This window comes from Xyrauchen texanus, chromosome 49 (assembly GCF_025860055.1).
Source record: "Xyrauchen texanus isolate HMW12.3.18 chromosome 49, RBS_HiC_50CHRs, whole genome shotgun sequence".
NCBI lineage: Eukaryota > Metazoa > Chordata > Actinopteri > Cypriniformes > Catostomidae > Xyrauchen > Xyrauchen texanus.
In genome coordinates this window covers 9960231-9983610 of record NC_068324.1, presented here as the reverse complement: position 1 = coordinate 9983610, position 23380 = coordinate 9960231, and the positions used below count along the sequence as shown (strand labels likewise).

Here is a 23380-nt window from a genome sequence, read left to right as displayed (position 1 = left end):
CTACAGTATTTAAACTGCTGAACATTACTTTTATCAGAAAAGACAACAATAATATCATAACAATGTTGTCCCTTCATCATTGTAAAGTGCATTTCACATGAGTTTAGTCAAAGCTCTGCTAAACACCAGCGTCAAGCAGCGCTTTGTCCTCCACATTTGGGTGCCTACACACTGACTTAAGTTTATGCTGCGTCAGAGAATACTGCAAATGCATTGATTTCAAAGGGGATGGTACTTCGGAAGGACGAAGAGGGAAATTATGAGACATTCAACATCACTTCATAAATTTCAACCATTTTAAAATATTTAAATGTAACTTTGCTCTCAAAGAGAGGCAAAACATGTGTGAAAAACACTTTGGTGTGAAGTGTGAGCCAAGGTTTTGCTGACGCATCACTTCATAGACTTAACACAAGTCTATGACACAAGTCATGTGACATCCCCTCAACGTGTAGAAACATTTACACATTAATAGCTCTTCTGTCCTTTTCTCTCCATGATGAACAAGGTAGACTCACATGCCGATGTTGAAGTAAACAAACAACATGCCCCTCTCATTCAGTTGGTCGGTACAAGTACCAGGTCATTCAGTTTGTTTATGAATGAGAAGTTTCACGAATGCCGCTTCTTTCTTTGTATGCGCCGCTGAACCAAGGCACGCGATTGTTCGTAGCTGTAACCAATCAAGAGATCTGCCTCGTTTGCACCACGATTGGCTGCTGTTGTAATCATGAGCGTGTAAGCGCCCTTTACTGCTGATGTTGTTTCACAATGTGCAGCCGCCAGCAGTGAAAATCTTTACAAATTTGCGTATTTGACTCCTATTCCGAGTCAGATCATTACCATGTTTTTGTGCTTGTAATGGAAACCTTGCTAGCAACACAGTCAAATGGTTATATTCATATTTTCCAGGATATTTAGGTATTTTTCATGAATTTTCCATGACTGGAAAACTACATTGCAAAATTCCAGGGTTTCCAGGACGTGTGGGATCTTATAGCCACTTCCCATTTTGTTAAGATCAACAACCTTTTGCCGCACATCAGAACTATTTTCTTTAGTCTAACCTACTGTGAATGATGATTAAGAAAATTTGGCCTTTGCGTTACCTCATATTTATACCCCAGTGAAACAATAAGTCATGGCTGAATAATTTCATGTTCCTAGTCACCCAGGTGCACTAAATAATGTAAAATATGAATGGGAATATACTTCAGATATATTTTACTCATAAGACTATCTAAGGGTGCCAATAATTGTGGCCAATGTGTTTGATAAAAATATTTATTATTAAGATATTTCTCCTCTTTCAATTGTTTTACTTCAATTAAAGTTTAGATTTTTGTGAATTTTTGTTTAGTGAAAGATCAAAAGGATATACAATGCAGATTTATTTTCACAGCATTCTTTGCTCATATTTACCAAGGGTGGCAAACTTTTTGACCCGAGTCAGAGAGAGGGTGAACAATAGTCCAATACAAAATGATCAATTATGAGAATTTTTGCTCCAAAAAAATAAATAAATAAATAAATTACTACCAATTTAAATGGACCCCATGGAAAAATAATGATTGCCAGAGCTGTGCCCCTAAACAAATGCTGTTCAATTTATAGAAAAGGCAGTAATTTGTAAAGGTATGTGGTAATGTATGTGTCCCTAACATACACATTTATTACTGAAGAATTGATTTTCAAGCTTTAGGCTATAAGTGTTAAGGGGAAAAGGGACTGCAGAAATTTTTGTTGGCCAAAGACAAATAAGGGGTTACGTGATTTCAATACTTACTCAAGTGTGTCTATGAGCTTTCTGTAATCGACAGGTGGTGGATAGACCACCTCTTCGATGAGCTCTCTGTCACAGTGGGCGTAGGCTGTGGACACGTGGATTAATACCTCCAGATGTTTCATTTTGTGGGCCAAGCTTACCATCTTTTGTGTGGCCAGCACATTCAATTGCATGGCATCTCTGTAGCAGACAGGGGACAGAAAGAGTGAACTGTGATGGCTTTGCAGAAGCATTGGTAGATCTGATTATTTTGATATACAGAACTAGTTGCAACACAGTCTGACATTAAGAAATGACTAAAGCGAAGAGTTGTAAAAGACCTAGCAACTTCCTGTGATGAAGTGATGAATCAGAGGGATCTAAACCTTTAGATGTAGATAAAAATTTGTGCTGTGCAACATAGTGGGAAGAGATTATAGCTTACTTCAGAGGCTCATTGAAGCGAATAGTGGCAGCACAGTGAAACACTATGTTAATACAGCCCTTGAGGGTCTCTTGGTCTTCTGTGCTCAGGTCCAGATCTGGCTGAGTCAAGTCACTGTTAACTGCCACAATCTTCTCTGCAAAGTCAGGCTGCTCCTCTCGGAGTCTGTCGAAAAGCTGAGGCAGACATTCAAAGGGATGTCAGCACAGGCCCAAGATCCGTTTTCACAATAATTAAATTTAAGTGCCTAGCCCAGCACTATAGCTAGGCTTTATTTCAGTTTGTGACACAGATATTAATGCCTGCCACGAAGAGCCGGTGTAAAAACGCTATCAACATATGGCCAGAAATGGCAGGATATGTTTATAACCACAGTGTGTAAAGAGCAAATAGAGAAGGTGACAAGACTTATCAGTGCAATCCAGAACACTCTCATAGTACCCTGAGAGTTATCGCTTGAAATCTGGTTTTACATGCTAACATTAAGAAACAAGAGGCCTAGGTTACTTTAGAAAGGCAGGAAACTAAAACACATGCTGAAGTCTAGGCAATGATTGCAACATCATTAAGAGGATCTTGAAGCTGGAAATTCACTCCTGACCTGAGGGAATCATAGTTTCCTATGCTGCTGATAAGGCTTTTCTCTTTAGATTGTTGATGGATGGCATTAAACATTAAATTCCATAACATATTGGTGCATGCTTCTCAAATGGAACTGTACGGAGTAAGGTAGAACAAAATGAAATAGAACAGAAAAGAAAACAGTATAATAAAAGAATAGAATAAAAAAAAAAGAAAATGAGTAAAGTGAAATAGAACAAAATACAGCTGACTAGAATAGAAAGGAGTAGTACAGAGGAGACAATAGAACAGAAAAGATTAGAACACAAAATTAATTTGAATGGAATAACAGAATGAGAAGAATAGAACAAAGTAGGGTAGACTAGAATAGAAAAAGAGTAGAAAAGAAGAGAATAGGAGAGAATGGCACAGAGCAGAATAGAACGAAAAAGAAAATAATAGAACAGAAAAAGTACAGTAGATTGAAAATCTTAAACATAACAGATTAGAAAACGAGAACAGAATGGCATTGCGTAGAATAAAATGAAATAGAATAGAACAAAACTAAATAAAATAGAACAAAGTAATTTAGAATAGGACAGAACAGAATATAGTAGAGTAGAATAAAACTAGGGATGCACCACTTTTTCTCTTCTGATCCGATATCGGAAAGCTCAGTAACGACCAATACCGATCCCGATACCATCATTTGTAAACAAATGATAAAAATAATAATATATTATAAATAGTAATATATCTCAATCGTACACCTTTAACTTTTAAACCCTCATGTTTTTATTTTGACATTCTGAACACTCCAGAAATTCCTGTATGTGTCTTTTTGTAGGCAAGTTCACAGTAGTTTAATTCACTTCTTATTCAAATTCTGGTAAATAAGCTTATTATAAGTGAACCGAACTATTGAGCATCAACATCTGAGACGTTGTTCTTGAGTAGTGCTCAAATATCGCAAACGTGTGTGTGTGTGTGAACAGAGCAGCACCATTCACTGTCGTGCTGGAGCAGTGTGCATTTTATGTGCATTTTATACAGTTACTTATTAAATAGCCTTTTATGATTCACAGAGCTATCACATGACTTCAAGTAGATTTCAATAAAATGCGCTTGACAGTAACGAACATGACTAACACACAGTAGAATAGATTAGAATAAACAAATACAAGAATAGAACTGGGTAAAATAGAATTAAATTTGTTGTACAGAACAGAACCAAAACTTTGTCTAAAAAGTATCTGCAATGGAGAATCAACACTGGTTCTTTAATTTAGTCTGGGAATACCCATAATGCATACCTAGAGACCTGGCTCAAATTGTTCATTTTTAATTTCCCAACCAACAAGGTCAAAGCCTGCACATACTCACCTTGCAATTGATCATGTCAGCGATACGGGCACCAGGAGCCTGTCCTGCTTTGGGCCGGACGAGCACATAGGCAGCTTTGATGCCGGGACAGGAGCGTAGCAACTTCTCCAGAAGTACTTTCCCCATAAAGCCTGTGGCCCCTGTGATGAGAACATTTTTTCCTTCGTAGTACTCTGGAATGGTGACCATCCTGAGTGCACCTTCCCTCCACTGTTACAAACCTCAAACACAAAATGAGCAGAAACATTATTGAAACCCTATCACAACCATTTTACAGGGGATCATACCTAAACAGAGACCTGTAAGAAACCAAAAGCTGTTGCTTAACAAATCGTGCCTCTAATGCCATTTCATCAGTTTGCTGTAATTATTTCATAGACTTCCTCCACATTCTTGCCAAGATCTCACTGGGCTGCATTACTCCATAGCAATCATGTGTTTTTAACTGCCTAATGCATACTTAAGTGTTACTGCTTTACTATCCTGAACCGCAATGAGATTTTACTTACTGTAATTGGTAAAAAGGCATCTAACTCCAAATGGCCTTAAGGTGAATTGACCACAAAAGGCTTTATATTTCACTAATTGATTGGACAAATTTAATAGCGTTCTAAAATTACAGCCCACTTCAATTCATTCTTCTTATCACTCGTTCACTGATAGCAGGCCAATACGGCTCATTCAGACAGTCTTTCAGTCAGTTACAGAGTTAATCAGTAATAATATAAGATATAATCTGAGTGATCGATAAGACAAATCAATATTGTAGCAAAGCAACAGTTCCTATTCCCATATTTTGCATGGAAGAACCATTACAAAAAAATAAAAAAAATCCTTTAAAAGATGTTTCAATATCAGTCAACCACTTTCTTATGTTTTAAATAAACTCAATCCAGCCGCACACTACAATATTTAAGCAAGCTAAACAAGTTTTGCCGGTGTTGGAGAACAATAAACAGCCTCGTATTGTTTATTGCGTAACACTGGTGGCTAAGTACCATAGCTGCATGTACCACAAAAACTAGCAGAGTCCGCAGGAAACATTGCATGGTGGCATGGCCCAGCGATAATTCACAAATGCTGTCAATTGAGTTTAACTTGTTTCGAACAGGGTACATTCTTTAATGGAAGTTAATACATTAATGTTTAATGTTGTATGTTATTCTCAGTCACCATTCACTTACATTACATTACTTATTTTTTTTAAAGTGAACGGTGACTGAGGCTAACATTTTGCCTAACACCTCTTTTTGGGATCCACGGAAGAAATTCAGGCATACAGGTTTGAAACGACAACATGAAGGTGAGTAAATAATGACAGAATTTTCATTTTTTAGTTAACCATCATTTAAGTTTCCCAAAATTGTTTTAAATCTTTAGATATATTGGCAAGCAGTCAATCAAGGTCTACAAGGGCTAATAAATGCTGGTTTAATAGTAAGGGTTAGGTGAGGTCACTCTACTGGTGCAGAGACAAGATGTTGTGAAGAGCAATTTCTTTCCAAAAGCCACTCAGCACGTCTATGAGTAAGGACATAAAAGCAGCACTGCCGTGACAATCATTAAACTGTTCCCAACTCTGGGGAACAGAGCTGTGTGCCACAACAAAAAAAAAACCTTCTGCAAAAAAATCTTCCCTATGGAGATGGTGACAAATTCAAATCCAGAAAGCTGATCTCTTGCCCAAGAAAGGCAAGCAAAGGAGTCGATTGGAGATCCAACTTATACTGCATCCTATATAGGGCCATCTGACATGATCAAGTCCCCTTTCATGTACAGCAGATGCAAATTGATCCTGGATCCCACATCCTCAATTTGAATAATTGATGCATCACAGTGGTACCTGCCATACATGTGGGCACCCGAGGAATTGTAGTACTGCAACAAGTAAGACATATACCAAAGTGAATTCTTGTTATTGACAACAATAACAAGAAATAGGAAATGACTGCAGTCAGGGGTGTTTAACATAACGCTTTACATTAGGAAACTAAATACAAGTTCTCAAGTGTAATGGCGTAGGATATCCAGTGTGCTTAGCAAATACCGATAAGCCTCGGTACTTTTGTACAGTATCAAAGATGCAGTTACAGTGATAATGTTAAGCTCGAGCCACAATTGGTGTTGTCACGAGACTACAGTGCCTTCACGTCTCGTGACCTTCATTCAAAAACAGCGGTGAGGATTGTTAAAGAAACAAACTGACACAATTATTTGCAATAGCAGATTTTTTTTTTTTTTTTTTAATTAGCCGAGTCAATCCTGTCGGACGTTTATTTCCTTGTCTGTCGGACATTTTAAAGAAACCCGATGAGCAGATACCAAACAAATTACAAAGTTTCTGAAGGTTACAAAATACAAAAAAACAAACAATGAGATGTCTAACATATATTAACATACAAGTGAAAGCAAATAAACTGCGAATGTAATTTGACAGCTTGAAATAATCGTGTGGCGGTTGAGCAGAACGATGACGTTGACTGACCGTTGGCTCGAGCAAAATGACACATGCTTGACATTTCATAAAAATTGTAAGTAATGGAACACTTATTAATAATAGACATTCTTAAGTTTTAATCTTACTTGTTACACAAATTATAATTCTATGCATTTATCAAAAGCATATGGGGGGGGGGTATTTCACAATTGCTAGGCAATTACATCTTAAAAAACTCTGGTATACGACTATTTCCTAAAATCACTTTATTAAAAGAGAAGAAGTGAGAATATAATAAAAGTCTGCAAAGTTTCAAGTCGACCTGCCCATATGTTAAAATATACACAAGCTGTTTGTATGCGACACAAAATGTCTTTGTGATAACATATTTAAAATATAGAACTTTTCGATTAAATAGTCAATTTAATTCCTGTCAGTATTGGGAGAAAAACGGCAGCTAGGCATACTTTCCCTGCGGTGCGTCTGAGCGCGTTTCGGGGAGGTTTTCCCGTATTCACCGGCGTTGGAATAACCACGCATGCGAAAGTGTGCTAACAGCTAGCATTCACTCTTTAAAAACGTGCCGAGCTAAAATAATCGAAGAAAACAAGATCTTACCTGATATTTTTTATGTAATAAATTCCCACTGCTCTATTTTTGCGTGACAATCAGTGGGCTCCAGTGATCTCTCCAGCAGTGATGGGGAAACGCAGTGGGGGATGGATGTAGCCTAGCCTCGCTCGCTGTAGAGGAACTAATGGGTTGCCAGATGATGCGTTTCAAAGGAGGACTGACGACACAACCCATCAAGCGTGTGTTATGACGTCACGGGCGATCGCTTTGTGATGATTGCTTGTGCAAAAGCATGAAAATGTATGTCATTTTATTTTACATATGTTTTAACTGTATTTTATTTAACAGTTTATTTATTATATAGTATATTTGTAAATAATAGGTCTATATTCCCCCCATATTCTTTGACAATGTAATGTGCATAAAGTGAGAGTGGCTGGCTTGCTCTGGAAAGGTATCACAATGCATTGGGAGTATTTAAAAAGCATACAGGGTTTAAGATCCCCCCTATGAGACAGATTGTAGGATTTTGTCCATAATCTGTCAAGAGAGTGTAGTGCCCATCTCTCTAAAGTGTTGATGTAAAATCCAATAACATTAAGCACCAGTGTGTGGTAGCCAATAGGTCAATCCCTGAATATGGCCAGCAGCTGTGTGTTGTAACACTGAATAGACACATGGCCATTTGCTCATCACTCTGTGATGTCTGCATGTTTTTTTATTTATTTACATTATGAGGCTTTAAATATTACACAGATCGCAAGAGATAAAATCACGCCATCTGCAAATTACACTGAATTTGTTTACTGGTGGTGTTCAAACTATAGTAGTAAACGTCCGACTATTGTACTGTAAATGATGAGATGTGTTTTGGAATGATTTATGATGGGAACCTGCATGAGACAAATAATTTCAGGTATTTCTGGCTTTCTGTAACTGCTGTACTATGGTTTTACTGGCTTTGCCAGGCAACAAGAGATAACACTTTGATATCAATGCACAAAAGAGAGTTTTTATTTAACTTCCAGAACTGTTACACCTCACTAAATTTGCATGGACCGATGGCTGATAAGATTTAAAAGCGGTGTATGAATTGAATTCTCTCTATTTCCCCCTCTGCTCCACATTGCAGTGATAAGTGGCCATGTTTGAATGGACTGAACTGGATATGTCAGTTTGTCTAAAACATTATTTTGTTGTTAGAAGACTTATGCCTTTAACTCTTGTTCTCTAGACAAAGGCATAAAAACCTGGGACAAAATGTTGATAATTTATGACAGGACACACAGCCGCGGTTGGCTTGATGCTGCCAGTGGCAAGCTTCATATTGCCATCTAGCTGAGGTTGTCTTTTGTGTCAAGAAGAGCTTCCCTACTGTTTACTAGTCTCTGCAGCCAGTTTGTGTAAATTCTCTGACACATTCTAGATGGAAGGCAAAGTGAACTGGAGAGACTGTCTTCCCAACAGCGAAGAATTCACGAGTTTTTCCTTTGAAAGTGACACTAAAATGTGAGAAATTGCATTCACAGATAAGGACAAAATCTAAATCTGGGTGCTTGAAAATAAAATGAATTAAAATGTGTCAATTCATATTGCTCAAACAACTTATCATATTGATATTATGAAACAAAGTACAATACAACATAATCCACATAAAAACTCCCTCTACCTCCTTGGTTTATATTAACTGTCACAAGTAACAAGATGACAAGTCTTGCTTCATAATCCAGTTGAGCTTGAGCTTCAACTCACAGACTGATGACTGGACGTTCTCCTTTAGGATTTTCTGGTAGAGAGAAGAATTCATGTTTCTCTCAATTATTGCATGTCACCCTGGCCCTGAAGCAGCAAAGCATCCACACACCATCACATTACCACCACCATGCCTGACTGTAGGTATGATGTTCTTTTTGTGGAATTCTGTGTTTAATTTACGCCAGATGTAACGGGACCTCTGTCTTCCAAACAGTTCCACTTTCGACTCATCAGTCCACAACATTCTCCCAAAAGGTTTGAGGATTATCAAGATGTGTTTTGGCAAAATTCTGATGATTTATTCAGCCTTAATGTTCTTCTGGGTTAGCAGTGGTTTTCGCCTCGCCACACTTCCACAGATGCCATTTTTGGCCAACTTTCTGATAGTGGAGTCATGAACAGCGACATTTATAGATGTGAGAGAGGCTTGCAGTTCCTTGGATGTTGTCCTTGACTTTTTTGTGACTTCCTGGATGAGTCGTTGCTGTGCTCTTGGAGGAATTTTGGAAGGTCGGTCACTTCTGGGAAGGTTCACTACTGTGCCAATATTTCTCCATTTGGAGATAATGGCTCTCACTGTGGTTCAGAGCCTTTAAAGTAACTTTGTAACCCAGACTGATGTATTTCAGTCACCTTTTTCCTCATCATTTCTGTCATTTCTTTCAACCTTGGCATAGTGTACTACATGGTGAGACCTTTTAGCCAACTTCATGCTGCTGAAAAAGTTATATTTAGGTGTTGATTTGATTGAACAGGGCTGGCAGTAATCAGGCCTGGGTGTGTCTAGTCCAGCTGAACCCCATTATGATTGCAGTTTCATAGATTTGAGGATTTAGTAACTAAGGGGGCAAAGAAGTTTTCCACACAGGCCCAGTTGGTATTATACAACTTTTTTGTATCAATAAATAACATTATAATTTTATAACTGTATTTATGTGTTTACTCAGATAGCCTTTGTTTAATTTTAGATTTTGTTTGAATTTTTTAAACAATTTAGTGTGAGAAAACAGAAGATATCAGGACGGGTGGCAAATAAGTTTTCGCAGCAATGTATTCTGCCTTATCCAGATGGGATGCAAAGATGTCCATATATATAATATACATAAATGCATACATAAAAGTTATATATATATATATATATATATATATATATATATATATATATATATATATATATATACACAGTATAGAAAAAAGGATGCCATTTAATTTACATTCATTAATTTCTGGAATTGATGAGCCCCTCCTCATCATATATTCATCATATACATTAAATGTCTTTTTCTATTTGTCACTTAATAAAATATATTAATCACAAGTATTATGGTGCATAATATCTTCCTATATTCAGTTTAGTTGTAATTTTGATTTAGCAGTTTTAGTAAAACAAAATAATACAAGTGTTTGCACATTTCAAAGTCAGAACTTGAACAATGCCAAAATCCATCAACTTCCAATTAAACTTTAGATTGAAATGTAAATCTTGTCCTTTTGGAAAAACATCTTTGAGCTTTTTTCCTTCAGATTTGTTTTAATTGCAATTCTAAATTGTCTTCTTTTTATGATCAAATTATGCCCTTAATGTGAGTAGACTGAACTGTAATGCTATATAACATTTTATATAAAATAATATATATATATAATTATATTATGATGGTGTTAAATGAAGTAGTTAAAGTATTTATCCTATACACCAAGCGGGTAACATGTTAGCTTGTTTAAACTTTTTGTTTTTACTAGCCATGTCATCCTGTGCTGACCATGCCCATTTCCTGCCTCAATCCACTTAATGAGTACAAGACACTATAAATGGGATATCTGTCAAAGAGAGCACCCATAAACCCTTCTATAAATACCACAGTCATTGCTTTTTGCAGCACAAGACACAGAATGTCTGAATTATCCTTCAAGACCTTTGTTGACTTTCTCAGCTTGCTGTGTTGTCTCCACATGGCCATCCCTCCATCTCAGGTGTAAGATAATGTTTAATTCAGTTGTAAAAACACTGGTATGGATCACAGACTTTTTCTTGATGTCTAGATGCAAAGTGTGGCTCCTTTAAATCAAGAAGAATCCTTGACCATTCTTTGAAGGTTGTCAGAGAGTCAGAGGCCAGACAAGGCTCCCATCCATGGCTGGCACATAAAATATTGCAATATTGCATATTTATCCCTCTTAATAAACAAAAGCTATGAGATGTCCCTGTAGACATATCATCTATTTTACAATCATCTACAGGTGCCTATTAGGATCCGAGGATCACATTACTGTGTTGCAGCCATCTTGACAGACCAGTGGCTGTTGACTACCGCTCACTGCTTTGCAAGTGTACCCTCGTAAGTACATACCCATGACTAATCACAACTTTTGGCCTTTCAACAGCTAATGCTTCAGTGACTCTTGAATATTGCCTGCCCTTAGGGATTTCTTGCACATTGTTGAGGCAGTAGAAGGTGATTTCAATCAGAGAAAGGTTGACAGAGGGGAGCAGAGCTTCCGCATAAAGACGGTGAAGTTCCATGAAAAATATCAACGTTCCTCGCCCATGGGCTATGGCATCGCTTTGCTGGAGATCAAAAGAAACTTTAACTTTGGTAATCTTTCCATGATACATTTCCAACATTAACAGAAATGTCTGAGTCATAGAATTTGCATATTTTTGCATTGTAGGTATGTACCGATAGATATGCCTTTTGTTTTCTCAACAGGTGAATCGATTACTATTTGTCTGCTTTATCCTGGTGAGAGGTGTCCACCCAAGACAAGGTGGATGGGGTCGAATTAAAGAGAGTGCTAAGATATTTGAACATCATAACAAGAAAACATTTTAAATAGATTGAGAGAAGTATCTCAAAGACCTCAAAGATCTCAAACCATTATCAGCATGAAGGTAAAATGGTTCGTCTTCTCTTTAGGAGGTCCACTTCCAACAGTTCTTCAGGAGGTGCACCTGGAACTGGTAGAGCAAAGCAGGTGCAAACATATCCTGCAAACTCTCAGACCTGGACATAAGACCTGTACAGTCTTGTGTGCTGGACCAGAGAGAGGCGTGAGAGATGCCTGTCAAGTAAGAGGACAGTGAAAACATTGCCCTAAAATTAATCTAGCACCTATACTATTTTGTTAAATTGAGAGCAAATGTGGAATTTTGCAGAAGCCTCAAGAATAAACCCTATTAATTCTGCATGTATCTCCACAAGGGTTTCAAAAAAACTTCTCAGCAAATATTCTGAGATGTGTCAATATACCAAAGTCTGCTATCAAATGTTAGATAAAAAGAGATATCAACTTGAAGTCAAGCATCAAGCAATAATGCTCATTATTGAATAGCTCTATATTCGTACTATTTGTCAAATTGTCTAATTTTGGTCTATTTTTAGTTCTCCAATGGAATTTTAGGAGAAACATCTGAGATAAAAAAAAAAAAATGCCCTCCTCTGCCCCAGAGAAGATGGGCGGTGGGTGGCAGTGGGGTCATGTCCTGGGGTAAGGGCTGTGGTTGAAGCTGGAATTACAACAGATTCAAATTCTATCTAAAGAGGCTCACATGGAGTCTTCACTGATGTCTTAATGTTCTTGCTATGGATCAAGTTCAATCTTAGAAAAGGAAGGTTTGGTTTTGCTTTTACACTTCTATGGGTCATGTGATGTGGTGGTTACAAATTTGGGCTGCTATCTTAAAGGTTATTGGATCATACTCTGCAGTTTGTGATCCCTTATGCACTGAACTAAAAGTTGCTTCAGGGAATTTGTTTGTGTTAGGGGTTGACAGACAAAAACTTTGCTGTGAAAAATTCACAAAGCAGACTGGTCAAGTTGAGCGAGATTTTATACTTCTAGATGTTCAACTTTTGGAGCTATGCGTTATAAAATAAAGAATCGGAATTAAATGACGGATGATGTCACTTGAATTCACAAATCATGAAGAATAACATGCAATATTATTTAAACGTTTACACCAGATCAAAGAAATCTGAATATTGTTATGGTCATTTCATGTTCAGGTTTATGTAAACATCTACTAGACAGACATATTTGACCATTACTCCACATCTTGTGGTTTTTTCAGCATCTCACACAGGAGTGCCACATTTCTACACAGAGTCACTGTCAAGTTTAAAAGACCTTTAACTTAAAAAACCTGTCTTGAAACACATACGTTCTGTTTTATTCATTGCTAAGAACATGTACAGTCAGAATGGTCTTAAAGTCCCTTTCAAGGAACAATCCCAGGCAAGAGATTCAAGAGTGGCTTTACCATAGGAGAGAGTGTAACAGTCAACTAGGAGTTCCTATTTCTCTCATTCATTTGAATACAAATGCTCAGTTTCGGGCAAACTAGTCTCTGACAGCATCTAATACTGTACGTTTATTGCAAGTTGCTTTGGATAAAAGAGTCTGACTCTGCTACATGATTTCTTACTTACAAGTCCCTGTGCAGTGTAGCTGCTGGAGTTGTACCTGAAAGGGAAATATAGGAAAGCATGATCAGAAATCCTGCTCATCCAGACAAGAGCTATAACAACGAGTCACATTTGAAATATCTTAAATATTTGCTGCCCAAAGTCACAGAAAATTTCTCTTACTTGATTGCAGTTTATGTTTTGTTTTTTTGCTTTTAATTTGGCAGAATATCTTGGTGGTCCATTCAAGTTGCTGCTTGTCAAAGTATTCTACTGGAGTTCCTGAAGTTTGATCTGGAAAATGATGCATTGTGCCAAAGTGACTACCTAACTAATTATGTGGATGAAGAAAGATGAATGGTGAGAAGAAGAAACAGTAAGACAACTAGGAGAATTCAAAATATGTTAGTTTCTTTCCTTCAGACATGGAATCTCAATAATTGTTGTTTTTATTGTGTGTCATGCACACAAAACACCTGCAGTACTAATATTGTAAATATCTGAGCCTGAGCTTGTAATAACAAGTTGTTTTCCTGTTGTATTAAAGGGGTCATGACACGAGAAATTGACATATAAGAGGTCATTGTTTGATCTGTTGTTCTGTCACCTAGTCGGCATTGTATGTTCAATCCCCTAGGTCGCTTGAATGGTAAAGAGAAGTAATTTTCCCCCAGTAGAATTCTGTATTCGCACTGCAACTGGACAGATAGGGCCCTCAGACAGCTTATCTCAAAGGGACTGCTTCCATAGTTACATGTCTGGCAGTGGGCTGGCTACCAGCAGCAAGTTTGGAAAGGGATCAACCCAGGTTCAAATCACCACCCCGCTCCCCTCAGTCTGACCCTTGCCACACAGAAATGCGACACCGTGCTGCAAAAGTCGCCCACCGGATTCCATTCCGTCCGTTTCACCTTTCGTGTTTGTGCAGGGGCTGAATGTAGAACAATGGTGCTGTTACAGTCCCAAGGGGGTGTGCAAAGCCCCGCCTACCCACAACCCTACAGCAACAACACCCTATGCCTCTGGGTCATTTATGCCCCAGAGGGCCACATAGTCAAGGTAAAAACCTGTCTAGCACTCTGTACTCCAATAAAGCACAGTACATTACTGGGATCTCTTGTCTGTCTTGTTGTGACCCGTCTGTCCAGTCATGAATGCATGCAGTGAGATTAGAGGCTCTAATGTGATCGGTTTCACTGCTAAAGAGAACGTGATACTCATTTCGACTCCAAAAAAAACGACGTCATGACGTCAACACACAGTCATTATAATGTTACGCCATGTAACACTGGTTGTTACTTGATAGTTCCAAAAATGATTTTGCATTGTTTCTTACCAAACCTTGTCAAGTAGCCATAATTGCATGTACAGTACAATCTAGTATCAATCATATAACACCATAATAACAATAGGATGACCTTACTTTGTATCTTAAAGCTTGACTTTGATGACTTTGAGCTTGAGGAATCAGAACTGCATATACGATTCACTCACAGTGTTCGGAGATATTGATGGTGAGGATGAAAGATGTAGGTACAAACGTGTGTCTCTGAGAATATAGATATAGCATTGATACAGTTTAGCGTGTTACAGTTTGTTACAGTTGGACTAGTATTTGTTACACAACTTGATGAAATTGCAGTGCAGCATTGTGGGAAATGTAGTTCTCAAGGTAGTACAAACGTGTGTTTGAGTCACTGAGAATGTAAATGATCACCCCCGAGGGTGAGGATTCAGTCTCCTAGCTCTGCTCTCACCAGGAGACGTCATAGACGCCTGTCCCCCCAGGGCACACACACACACACACACACACACACACACACACACACACACACACACACACACACACACATATATATATATATATACACCAATATTCTTTTTTTATATTTAAAAAAGAAAAAACAAAACTATAAAAAAAAAGATAAGAAAGAATACTAACCATAAAGTAATGGTTAGTATTAGAAATTTATAAAAACATTTTTGTCTTTCATTCACACCACAGACATTTGCTGTGTGAAATTGCATCATAAATGATATGATGTTTAATGGTACATTTCCTCATAGATCTCAGAGATACGGCATATGAAGATCAGGGGGAGGAACTAGATAATGACAGCAGTGTTGTCTCAACAGGCAGGTTTGTCCTGCACACACTTGGCTTTGTCTTTTTATTCTCTTGGCCTGTTCTCCACTACAGTGTTTTGAGGAAGGTTTCTTGTCTCAAAGGCCCTAGAACTATACATGGAATTCAAGTAGAATACAATTTTGAAAAAATGAGCTAGCATACACATATTGAGTTCACAAAATACAACGGAGGTATCTCTGTACACTAATTGTGAGTGTGTATTCGGTTTTAACGCAAATATTCATGGTCGAAATCCATTGACTTCTTAGGTCTGTGTGGAGTGCCTGACGTCTTTGCTGTCTCTGGGCTGGATGTCACGAGGAGAGGAAAGGATTACGGGAATATGCCCTGGCTGTATCACGTGAGCATTTACCTGGTGCCGTCGTTCATCATTGCAGTGATGCAATCATCCAATCAACATGGATTCTTACAGCTGCACACTGTGTCTATGACCTGTGATTAACCAACATGCAATTTGCAGTTAAGACTGTTCCCCGTGCCATGTAAATGTGTTCACGTGATATGATATGTGTCTACGTATTTGATGTTAAAATACTTTCTCATATTCCATCAGACAACTAAAAGTAAGCCATCTGTGACTGTGGTGCCATTAAAACATACTCTGTTTGTTTAAGCATCCCGAGCAGCCTGACATGACAACATTGGCTCAACTTATGACGTGAGTTTGGGGCGACACTATTTTTTCCGACTAATATTAATATAAATGACAATCCTTATTTCTCTCAACTATAATTTTTTTTTATGAAGAGTGTCAATTTCTTTGCAGGAAAGAGATATTTTTATCAAGACAGGAGGCTCAAAGGAACGGGTAAGCATGATTTATTCAAATAGGACATGCTCCTGAGTCAACATTTTTTGTTGGTCCTGGAACAACATTCCTACAGTATCAGTGGATCACAGCTCTATCAGATAAACAAATTCAATAATTGCTTGATGGGAATGTTGATCCTATAACATCTTTACTTAAATCACATTTAGCAGATATAATTTCTCTTGTGTCTTAAAAGAATAGTCCATCCAGAAAGTGTACATTTACTCAAACTCATATTGTTGCAAAACTGTAGGTCATTCTTTATTATGGGAATTTTTAAAGACTTGGTGGACCTGGTCAGTGTTTTCATGCAGTTACAATGAATGGAGTCTTGAGATTTCAAGTTGCAAAAAGGATGAAAGTACGGCATAAAAGTACAATAAAAGTGGTTAATATGACTCGTGTACTATATTGCAAGTCTTCTGAATTCATAGGACAACTTTGGGTGTGAAACAGACTCAATTTAAGCCATTATTCACAGAAAATGTTGACATCTGCCCTAACTCTCCTAGTGCCTGATTTGTGAATGAGTTGTTCAGACTGTTTCATGAACCAGATCAACTGTATGATTAAAAAAATCAGACTCAGAAAGTTTGGTTCACAAATCAGACATTGCTTCTTCTCTCAAGAACGTGCCATGGAGTCGGGGCCTGGGTAGCTCAGTGAGTATTGACGCTGACTGCCACCCATGGAGTCGTGAGGTCGAATCCAGGGTGTGCTGAGTGACTCCAGCCAGGTCTCCTAAGCAACCAAATTGGCCCGGTTGCTAGGGAGGGTAGAGTCACATGGGGTAACCTCCTCATGGTCGCGATATGTAATTTTCGCTCTCAACGGGGCACGTGGTAAGTTGTGTGTGGACCGCGGAGAGTAGCATGAGCCTCCCATGCTGTGAGTCTCCGTGGTGTCATGCACAATGAGCCACATGATAAGATGTGCGGATTGATGTCTCAGAAGCGGAGGCAACTGAGACTCTGTCACCCGGAATGAGGCGAGTAACCGTGCCACAACGAGGACCTACTAAGTAGTGGGAATTGTGAATTCCAAATTGGGGAGAAAAAGGGGATAAAATTATATATATATATATGAGAAAAAGAAATAAGAAGAAAAAAAGAATGTGCCACGGAGAACTACGGTGGATGTAAAGCTTCGCCGTGAATAATGGCTTAAATTTCGGTCTGTTCTGGAACCAAAAGACTTGCAAAATAGCACATGAGTTGTATGGATTGCTTTTATGGTGCTTTTGCAACCTTTTTGAAGCTTGAAATCTCCAGTCCCCATTCATTGTAATTGCGTGGAAAAGAGCGAACAGTGCAAGCTTTTAAATGTCTCCATTTATGAGCCACAGAAGAGAGAAATTTGTACGAGTTTGAACAACATGAGGGTGAACAAATGCTGCCAGTATTTTTTTTTTCTCTTTAATGCATGTATTTCTTTCTCTCAGACCTGGGATGTGAGGAAAGTAATTACACAACCTCAGTTCAATTGCACCTCTCTTGACTATAATGTGGCTTTGCTTCAGCTGAGCTCTTCAGTGACTCTCAGTCAAAGCTCACTTCTGACTCCCTTCAACTTGTCAGGAAATACCACCCTCCCTCCACTGCTGGGCTGTGGCATGGACCAGCCAAATGTGTATGTCACATCTCTGCCTTTAAAAACTTTAGCCAGGTTATCCAACTGGTTATCCGTTCCTTCCTTCATCCATCCATATTTGTCCTTCCTTCCTTCCTTCCTTCCTTTCTTCCTTCGCCCTTCTGTCTTTTCTTTCTGTGTGCCTTGTAATAAATCACACATTGCAATTAAAAAATCGTATATATATTTTTTTGTATCTCTTCTCCAGCTGTAGCTTCTACTAATCTACTTTACTCTTCTAACTTGGCAGTGCGATACTGCAGATACTGTTGGCACTTGAATGACAAATTGTGTGTGATATCCCTCAGTTTAAAGTCACTTTGGATAAAAGCTTCTGCTAAATGACTAAATGTAAACATAAAAACAAATTATCACTTTTTTGATATCACCTTTTTAACTGCTTTTGAACTTTTGAACATGTACTTTTGCTGTTATTTAATTTCCTGGTTACACTTTTTCTTCTGTGTATTGGTGGCTCTCCAGATAAATGGTTGTCTATGTATATTTTTAGCAGGACACAAACCTGTATAGCTAAACATATCGGTGTTGGAAGGAATGGTATGTGAACAATGCATTGGACATGGATTGACGTCTGTTATATTATGTGCTGGACTGACTGAGATGGACAGAGAGGTATTATGCATGGTGAGGAGCCCTAAAATGCTCAAAAGAACACCACGATGGGAGAAAGGTGTATCCATTGTTTCTGACAGGCTACTCTGCTTTACAGGCTGCATTTGGTTAGGATTAGTGTGAGGGCGGTGTTAGGACAGCTGCTGCCTGCCAGGCAAAAACCGTGGCACCTTTGTACAATGAGCAAAGAACAACTTTTTTTTTTTAACAGTAGGGAATGTAATTTGTACAAATGCTGCCCTCTAGTGGGTAAGTTTAGAAATGGCTCTTTAAAAACAATTGTGGCAGGCAAGCTGCACACCCAGATTTCACTCAAACAACACCAATGGATAGTTGGTTACAAGCTAGGCTACTCACAAAATTAAAAACATTTTCCCCCACCAATTTATGTCATTGAATATAAAATCTTACACTTGTTTGTTTGCACTGAGAATTTTATAAAATGCTGCGAAGTCACATACAGTATGTGTCATCTCATTTATTTACATAATGGTGACCAGGAGAAAGCAAGAAAAAGAGCAGGCATAATGTTTTTGGGAATATTCAAACTTTCTTTCTTTCAATCTTTCTTTGAATTTTCTTTCTTTTGAAACCTTGACAAAAACACAGACTCAGATAAAATTATGTTGAAACTGGAAAGGCTTTGGTTTTCTTTTTTGATTAATAATTGCTGTTCAGTTTCGCTCTTTCCAACTTTGTTGCTTTTAAACTTTTTCCTTGTGAAACCTTGACCTTGTGTCTTGTTTTGAGGGTTTCCTTGACTCAACCCTCAGAGTGTGTGATCAGGCAGTGGGGTGATCCCACACCATTCACAGACACACATCAAGAGCCAGACGCAATCCTCTGTCAAAGCCTGTGCATATGAATCATTTATTCCTATTGGCTGGGATCCATGAGGGGTCCACTCCAGTTGCTGAAATGTATTAACTCCATCTTCTCTATAGACACACCCCCTGGCCTTGGTGCAAAGGTTGGTATGTTGGGAATGAGATGAACTATGAAAAACTTCTACCTCACACACAGTGAACCCTGACCATATTAACTGATAAAGAACATTGAGGAAAAGATTACAGCATGGATCAATTTCTTGTGAGTATTCATTTTACTTTACGCATTGACATTCACAACTTCCCTGTTTTCTTCACAGTGCTTTGCAAAAAACAATTAGCACTTTCCCTTCCCTCCCCTCCCTGCCAATTCCACACTTGCCTCTTCATTTTATTCTGGTTTGAATGACACAGCAGGGGAAGAAGGTGATTGGTGATTACAGGCATATGCATATTATCACCTCAATGCTAAATGCAGCTCAATATGCCAAAAGCAGTTTATTGCTCTTGTGCACTTTTCAATATGATGAATTTACAATGAAAGTTGCTTCTATGTTGCTATATAAGATCATTTATATTATGTGTAATATACATATGTGTGTGTTGTGTGTTGCAGACAGCACCTGTATTAATTGGAATATATATAGTAGTGTTCACCATACTGTTCCTCATCCTGAAGCAAAGAGGATCTGATGGAGGACGAAAGCCAAAAAAGTTTCCAAAAACCTTGCAGGATCCCAATGTGAAATATCCATTGCGACTAACAGACAAAGAGGTCAGTTTTAGCAATAGCATCAAACTGCAGCTTTCATGATTCTGCATCATATACAGTGTCTGCATTTACATTTCATTGACAAGCATGAGGAAGATTTGGTCAAGTAAAATGTATTATGTAGTATGTGTGTGCATTGATGTACTTTTTTTGGTAAACTTAATAGTTATTCTTGTGACTTCTACAGTTGTAATTATATTCATATGTATTCTCCTAGAAAGCAGCAATAATATTGCATCATATCTCCTTCGTATTTGTGTTGCAACAGGACATTACTCACGACACCAAAAAATTCCGCTTTGTTTTACCGTCCTCTTCTCATGTACTTGGTCTTCCTATCGGTATGACATTGTGTCAATGTTTTATGACATCAGGAGTCCCCTGAATTTGATATTTGACACTCTTGTACCTAATGCAATAATATCACAATAAGAAGTTGTAACATGTATTGGCTCCTGTGTTCGTTATCATAGGTCAGCATGTTTACCTGTCTGCAAAGGTGAATGGGACCCTGGTTATCCGAGCATACACACCTGTTTCAAGCGATGAAGACCAGGGATACGTTGATCTAGTTGTAAAGGTAATACACAATAAACCATTTTGTAGCTGCTAATGTTCAACCAAGTGTCACTCCAAACCCCTATATGTTTTGTTGGTGGAACACAAAAGGAGTATTTATGATGAAAGTCAGCCTTAGTTACCATTGATTTTCATTGCATGGAAAAAGATGCCAAACTTTTGTTTTTCACGGAAGACTTTCTTAGTCATTCAGGTTTAGAGTGCAGGAGGTTGAGCAAATGATGACAGAATTGTCATTTTGGGTGAACATTTCCTTTATTTATATTAAGGTGCAGACAGATTATCCAATAATATCCAGTAGTCAAACCTAGCCGTAGTAACCAGCATGTTGAATGACCTGAATCTGCCAAAATTGGATCTGCTCACTGATCTGTTATATACTGTATATAGATCAGTGGATCTGCTCCATATGCAACAATCATTAATAAATAATTTTCTTCAATATCTCACATCAGGTGTACTTTAAAGACACTCACCCAAACTATCCTGATGGGGGCAAGATGTCTCAATATTTGAATGATATGAAGATTGGAGACACTATTGACTTCAGGGGGCCAAATGGGTTACTGGTATACAAAGGAAATGGTATGCAAAAACTGTAAATGGTTTGCCAAAGATTATTTAGAAAATTCAATTAGTATTAATTATGAAGCATTGTTTTTATTGAATAAATATTCACGTATTATAAGCAATTTCAAAGTCTCTATAAAGTGTCATAGATGCTGATTTGCACTTAACCACTAGATGGCGATGTCTTATTATTTAGAGATTGCTGGCTCTCCTTAAAGGGACAGTTCACCCGAATATGAATATTCTGTCATCATTTACTCACTTTCATGTTGTTCTAAACCTTTGTGACTTTCTCTCTTCTGTGGAACATAAAAGGAGATGTTAGGCAGAATGACAACCTCAGTCACCATTCACTTTCATTGCATCTTTTTTTTCTCCATACAATGGAAGTGAATGGTGACTGCTGCTGTCAGTTCACATCTCTATTTGTGTTTTGCAGAAGAAAGAAAGCCATTTGGGTTTAGAACAACACGAGGGAGGGTAAATTATGACAAAATGTACATTTTTGGGTGAACTATCCTTTTATGACAAATGTGTGGAAAGTATACACTTAATGGGTTATACTGTAAAATATTGTCTATTTGTAAAATTATTTAGAAGAGATAGTAATATAATAGACATTCTTACTGATATTTGCAGGAAAATTCGCTATCCGACCTGATAAGAAATCGGAACCCAAAGTGCGGAAGTTTCGACACGTGGGGATGATTGCTGGTGGAACAGGTAATGATGGATGCATTATGGCACGATTCTAAGACTTTTTATTTCGATGTATGTTTCTAAGCATTTGTGCATTAAGCTAATGACCAGTGCAATTAATCAAAATACCAATTAAAGATGAAATGTTCATGCTTTACAGGCATAACCCCAATGCTGCAGTTGATAAGGAGCATAACAGCAGATCCAACAGACAACACCAAGTGCTCCCTTATATTCGCCAACCAAGTCAGTCACATCCATGATGAAATATTGAATATATAAATATGAATACAAAATATGCTATTTAATACTGTAAAATGAAGCTCAATATGCACATGGAGATTAAAGAGATAGTATGCTCAAAAATTACAATTCTGTCATAATTTACTCACCCTCACGTCGTTCCAAATCCATATGATTTTCTTAATTCTGTGTTACACAAAAGATAAAGTTAAGCAGAATGTCTGAACTGCTCTCTCAAAGTGTATGGAGACCAAAGGCTGTCAAAAAGAACAAAAAAGCTGATAGATTTGTGTGAAGAACAGACTGAAATTTAAGTAATTATTCACTGAAAATAAAACTATATCACTTTCCTTTAATGTTGCTTGACTGTGTTCTAAGACCGTTTTACTCCCACAGACTGAGAAGGACATATTGTTACAGAAAGAGCTGGAAGAAGTTAGTCAAAATCACCCTGATAAACTCAACCTGTGGTACACACTTGACAAGCCCTCAGAAGGTACAAAATACTCTATTTACCACTCCATCTTGTGTGTAATATACCCCCGTTAAGCATAATGCTTTACAGTGTCTTTTGATTTCATTTAATATCATTATCAGTGCTTTTTATAATCATTTGACTGCCCTGCAGTAGAGACAGTTCTGAAGAATTTCTGTCTCTGTGTTCTTGTGACAGGGTGGAAATACAGCAAAGGGTTTGTTGATGCTGACATGATAAAAGACCATCTTCCGCCTCCGGCCAGTGATGTGCTCATCGTGATGTGTGGCCCACCCCCCATGATCCAGTGTGCATGCCTGCCAAACCTCGACAAGCTAGGCTACAAAACAGAGAACAATTTTACATACTGAGTTTTTGGTCACTGATTAGAGTATCTGGCGAGCATGTATGTTCTATGGTTTATATCTTTGAGGCAAAATATCACAATTAATGCCAGATATAGTTTTAATAATAAATTATTTGTAATTCATGTTTTATTTTCTCTTTGTTCAGAATTAAAGAAAAGTTACCTTCCAGTTTTGATAAACCGATCCATGCTGAGTTTAGCACTTGAGTTGAAATGTTCTCTTAAATTTGGCTGCTTTGCATTGGAAGTGACCATCAACCTGATTTTAATATATAATGGGGTCCTGATATCGGGACCACTACTG

The 23380-nt window shown here is 37.9% G+C and overlaps 2 protein-coding genes across 2 annotated transcripts in view; one reads left to right on the top strand and one right to left on the bottom strand.

The window, feature by feature from the left end:
• LOC127640401 (fatty acyl-CoA reductase 1-like) overlaps positions 1-7346 on the bottom strand; it is a 19928-nt gene extending 12582 nt beyond the window's left edge. The window contains exons 1-4 of the mRNA XM_052122931.1: positions 7210-7346; positions 4155-4375; positions 2211-2386; positions 1787-1966 (exon numbers count right to left, since the gene is read on the bottom strand). Of these exons, the coding sequence (XP_051978891.1) occupies positions 1787-1966; positions 2211-2386; positions 4155-4343 (545 nt within the window). The 5' untranslated portion in view covers positions 4344-4375; positions 7210-7346. The remainder of the gene's footprint in view (positions 1-1786; positions 1967-2210; positions 2387-4154; positions 4376-7209) is intronic.
• On the top strand, positions 4416-23380 carry LOC127640402 (NADH-cytochrome b5 reductase 2-like). The gene is made up of 19 exons (XM_052122932.1): positions 4416-5266; positions 5364-5457; positions 11158-11255; positions 11341-11513; positions 11628-13682; positions 15390-15462; positions 15720-15930; positions 16025-16129; positions 16238-16279; positions 17724-17911; positions 18423-19633; positions 19988-20146; positions 20412-20484; positions 20617-20723; positions 21178-21307; positions 21932-22015; positions 22152-22237; positions 22631-22730; positions 22908-23380. Exons 11-19 carry the CDS (start codon positions 19619-19621, stop codon positions 23078-23080), a joined length of 927 nt encoding a protein of 308 aa, XP_051978892.1. The 5' UTR covers positions 4416-5266; positions 5364-5457; positions 11158-11255; positions 11341-11513; positions 11628-13682; positions 15390-15462; positions 15720-15930; positions 16025-16129; positions 16238-16279; positions 17724-17911; positions 18423-19618; the 3' UTR covers positions 23081-23380.